The sequence below is a fragment of the Austrofundulus limnaeus genome, unplaced genomic scaffold (genome assembly GCF_001266775.1).
Source record: "Austrofundulus limnaeus strain Quisiro unplaced genomic scaffold, Austrofundulus_limnaeus-1.0 Scaffold98, whole genome shotgun sequence".
Taxonomy (NCBI): Eukaryota; Metazoa; Chordata; class Actinopteri; order Cyprinodontiformes; family Rivulidae; genus Austrofundulus; species Austrofundulus limnaeus.
Genome location: NW_013952500.1, coordinates 379,492 through 383,726, shown reverse-complemented (window position 1 = coordinate 383,726; position 4,235 = coordinate 379,492). Strand labels below are relative to the sequence as shown.

At 37.9% G+C, this 4,235-nt stretch overlaps 1 protein-coding gene across 1 annotated transcript in view; it reads right to left on the bottom strand.

The window, feature by feature from the left end:
- osbpl10a (oxysterol binding protein-like 10a) overlaps window positions 1-4,235 on the bottom strand; it is a gene marked incomplete at its 5' end in the record, with an annotated part of 81,928 nt that overhangs the window by 14,179 nt on the left and 63,514 nt on the right. The window contains 1 exon segment of the mRNA XM_014013113.1: window positions 595-725. Within this exon segment, the coding sequence (XP_013868567.1) occupies window positions 595-725 (131 nt within the window).

Below are 4,235 nucleotides of genomic sequence, written 5' to 3'. Positions count from 1 at the left end.
TCATTAGCACCTCTAGTAATATATTTACTGAGAAAAATGGTGACGTGTTCAATACTTATTTTACCTGCTGTAAATTACAAGCTGTAAGGTTGCAGGTAAACTTATAATGCCTTAACTTGCCCACAGTCTGCCTGAGTCACCTGTGGTTTTTTGTTTTGTTTTTTCCTGCTGGTGATCGGTCCAGACAGCCAGGAGGACTCTGCCAAGAGCTCCTGGGATCGGGCTCAGTCCCACCTCCACACGGTGTGACCCACTTATCTGACAGCAGCTCTGTCCAACCTCTCAGAGACGACGAGCGCCTCTCTTTCTTCGCCTCGAATGTAAACACAGGAGACCAGGAGGAGAGGTGAGGCGGAAATCTTTACTCCGACACATTTGTTCAAAGCGGAACGCATCAATGATTTACTGTGGCGACAAAATCCACAAAACAAACTCGTCTTTACGAACGTTTATCAGCCTTGTTGGTTTAAGGTCTGAAACTGGAAGGATGTTAAAAAGAAGAGGATTTTCTCTGTGTCATGCAGACAAAAATAACCCCGCCGGCAGCAGAGACCCCCTGAAGCAATGAGGGGGAAATGGAGAGCGGCTCCTCACCTCAGCACCACGGGACAGACTCCGCCTCCTGGAGRYCGGGGACGGCTCGGCCGACCGCAGAGGAGTCAGACCTTCGTTCCTCAGCTGCTCGCCTGACGGTGACTTTGGAACAGTCCACACAGGAACACCATCTAACACAAAAAAGAAAACAACACATCAGCGTTAAGAGTCCAGGCTTAGGTCCAGATGTCATCATCTTCTGCTTCCAGCTGATGAAGTAAAAGGGGTCAGACCTGGGGTCAGATCTGGGGTCAGATCTGGCTGAAAAGCTACAATTATTTGTTTCAGCTTCTACAAAATACAAACATTTTGTTCAGCTTTTTATACTGAAGCTGCTTGAAAGTGTCGAGACATTTTAGAGCTTTGTGTGGTTTCAGAAGAGGACAGAATTACTACAAATTAAAAGCACTGAAGAGTGAATTACAGAATTACTACAAATTAAAAGCACTGAAGAGTGAATTACAGAATTACTACAAATTAAAAGCACTGAAGAGTGAATTACAGAATTACTACAAATTAAAAGCACTGAAGAGTGAATTACAGAATTACTACAAATTAAAAGCACTGAAGAGTGAATTACAGAATTACTACAAATTAAAAGCACTGAAGAGTGAATTTTGACTATAATAGAAAAACTGAAGTCAGGTTTTGTGAGAAATAAATTTTATGGAACAAAAATCAAACAAAACAGATGCAGAAGAGTTTTGTACAAACTTGGGTTTAAAAAATTATGAAGCTTGTAAACAAATGTAACAAATGAAAAATGTGATCTAGAGATAATAACAGAAACTGAGCATTATTAGCGTTATTTTATGTTCATTAAATTCACTATAAAAAACCTTTTATATAAATGAGAAAAACAAAAAAATCATGCATTTTTACATTTTTAAATGTATTCGTTATTTTTTATTGTTTAAATACTATTTTTTTCTGTGTGCAACATGTTTGTAGTCGGGTCGGCTTTAAAAAATATTGGATTTTAGYCGTTTACTTTTTTATTGAATTACATAAAATCCATTTTCTTTAGTTTTGTGCATTCAGACTGAGTTTGCACAATAGAACAAATGTTTTGATGACAAATATTAATAGATTGCACTAAATCAAACAAACTGCAGGTTAATAATATTTGTGATCAGTTGGACACCTGCTGGAATAAATTCCAGTTAATTTAAAGGATAGAGGCTGCAGCTAAACAAGTGTAGAGCAGGATGATGGAAGCAAAGAGGAGAATTCTTGTTCTTTGTAATCAATAAAATTACAACTTTGGCCTCAGGAAGCAAATCAGTACTAAATTTTTCATCAATAACACATTTACAGATTTTATCTGACTTCTAAATGAGCCACAGAAAAATAAATCCYGTTATGGATTGTGGTGTGTTGATGATTCACATTTATTTTAGGTCGGTTTAGAAAAGGTTTTATTTGGACATTTGGAGGCTAAACAGGTCTAAATCTTGTGTTAATAAAATATCATGTGATATGAGAGATTTTAATGAAACGCAGAGAATAAAATCACTGGATGCTCGTCTCATTACAGCAAAATCAGCAGCAGAAAACAAGAACTGACAAAACTCAGACAAGTTTACAAATATTAAAATAAAAATATGTTAAATTATCAGAGTCTTTTAACACAAACTGAGCTTTTAGCTTCAAGATTCGACCAAAACAGCAACAACTTTGTCATTTTAGCACAAAATCTTAATTATAATCAAAGCTACAACTCAAACATGTCATAACGTCTTATTTTGGACATTTATTTATATTAATATTATTCAGTCATCTGGGACACTTTAATTATGTGTAATAATTTACACCTAACCATAATGTTTTAAATTTAGTTTTTTTTTCATAGTTTAAGATTTCATACGACTTTTTTCCTTTGTTTTATTTTATTTATTTTTAAAGGTTTTATCCTCCAATTATTTATTATTTTTGCTGTTTTGTTGTGTTTTTTTTCTTGAACAGTTGCAGCTTTAATAACTAATTTCCCTAAATATTTAAGTGTTAAATTAACCTTTTTAGTGCCATATTTGCTGTGAAAATATTTGAGTGATTATTTTAAACTCTGGCATCAAATCATCTGTCGATCACAGAAGACCTGCATTTTTAATTAAACATTTTTTCTTTAAAAAAAGCAATAAATAAAAAGGACTGGATTGTTATTTTAACTGCTCTAATGATTTTTCACSATAAGGCTAATTGTCCAAAACCAGTTTTCTTATTGCTTATTCTTTTATTTCCTCTTAAAAAGGACAAAAGTATTTGTATTCTATACTGTAGTATAAGTATATATAGGCTGTAATAATTAATCAGAATTAAAACTTGAAAATTTACCAAAATATATTAAGAATATTTTAGTATTTTTTGCTTCAGACATCAGTTCTAATTCTGTAATGTTCCACTTRAGATGTAAGTTTTCAAAATAAAAGCATGAAAGATGAACTAGCAGCATGAGTGGAATTGATTATGAAAACTTTAATGTAATGAGSGCGTTCACTTTGTAAAAGGTCGAACTGAGACTATCGACCAACGCTCCATTTTAATTGTTTTGGTTCAATTAGGAGACAAAAAAAAAATCTTGCTCCGAACATCAATTTGAAACAATGAAGCTGGGGAAGAGAAGGTTCTGGATGAGCAGAACTATCCAATGGTGCCGTTGGATAGAAGCATGCAGCTGATGCASAGTGACTTTCATGCAGGCTCTCTTTACTGATGTCTGTTAAACTCAAACTGCACTTATTTTAGATAAAGTATGAAGCGGATTATGCTCTGAGTTTTATTTTCGGCTACAGGGAGAACCAGGAAGTGAATTTCCTTTATGGATTTTTACTTCCTTAAAGGAAAATGCTTGATGTGCTGTAATAAAAGGGGGAAGTCTGTGGTTTCAGGCTCTTTTTTCTCCAAAAAGGTCTCCAAAGAGCTAAAGCGAGCGGTTTCRTCACATCGGCTGATAATCTGTCTGGTTTTTGGCTGGCAGGTTTTTCTCTACGTTTTTTAACAACTTGACTGCAGTGAGTTGATTCGCAGCAGCAACTGGAGACCAGAGGAACCAACGTGCCAGACAAACTCAGTCCAGCCTCATGCTTGGGGCCCCCCTGCCACCATGAAGTTCTCCCGCCCATGCAAAGGTGGTCCGACCCGTTCCACCAGCCCGACTCTGTTTAATCAGCTGCATTCAATCAGTACGCAGCTCATGCCGGCGAACAAAAACCACCAATCACTCGCAAAACTGGATTCCAACAAGAGAGAGTCCTCACTGAGGCGTGGGGGGTACATGCCGGATATGGGGAGCAGCCGGACCCCCGCAGGACTCATCAGCCAGGCAGCGAAAGGRAAGAGGTTTGTACTTGCGGCCCGGCGGTCCCACTCCACACCACCCCCTGTGAGACGAACAGGTGCAGGGCGGGGCGGCGGCTGGCGCAAAAAGAAGACCAAGAAACAGTGAGGACGGGTGGACTCAATGAGACCCCGCCCCACCCCCAACATAAAACACCTAACCTGGGATCAGGTACAACAGTGTAGATTCAGCTTTTAAACTATGAGGAGCCAAATGTTAAAGGCACAGTGTGTAGGATTTGTTGTTTTCAGCGACATCTAGTGGTTGAGTGGTTGAATCATCCTCCCTGGTCCTCCCCCCACCC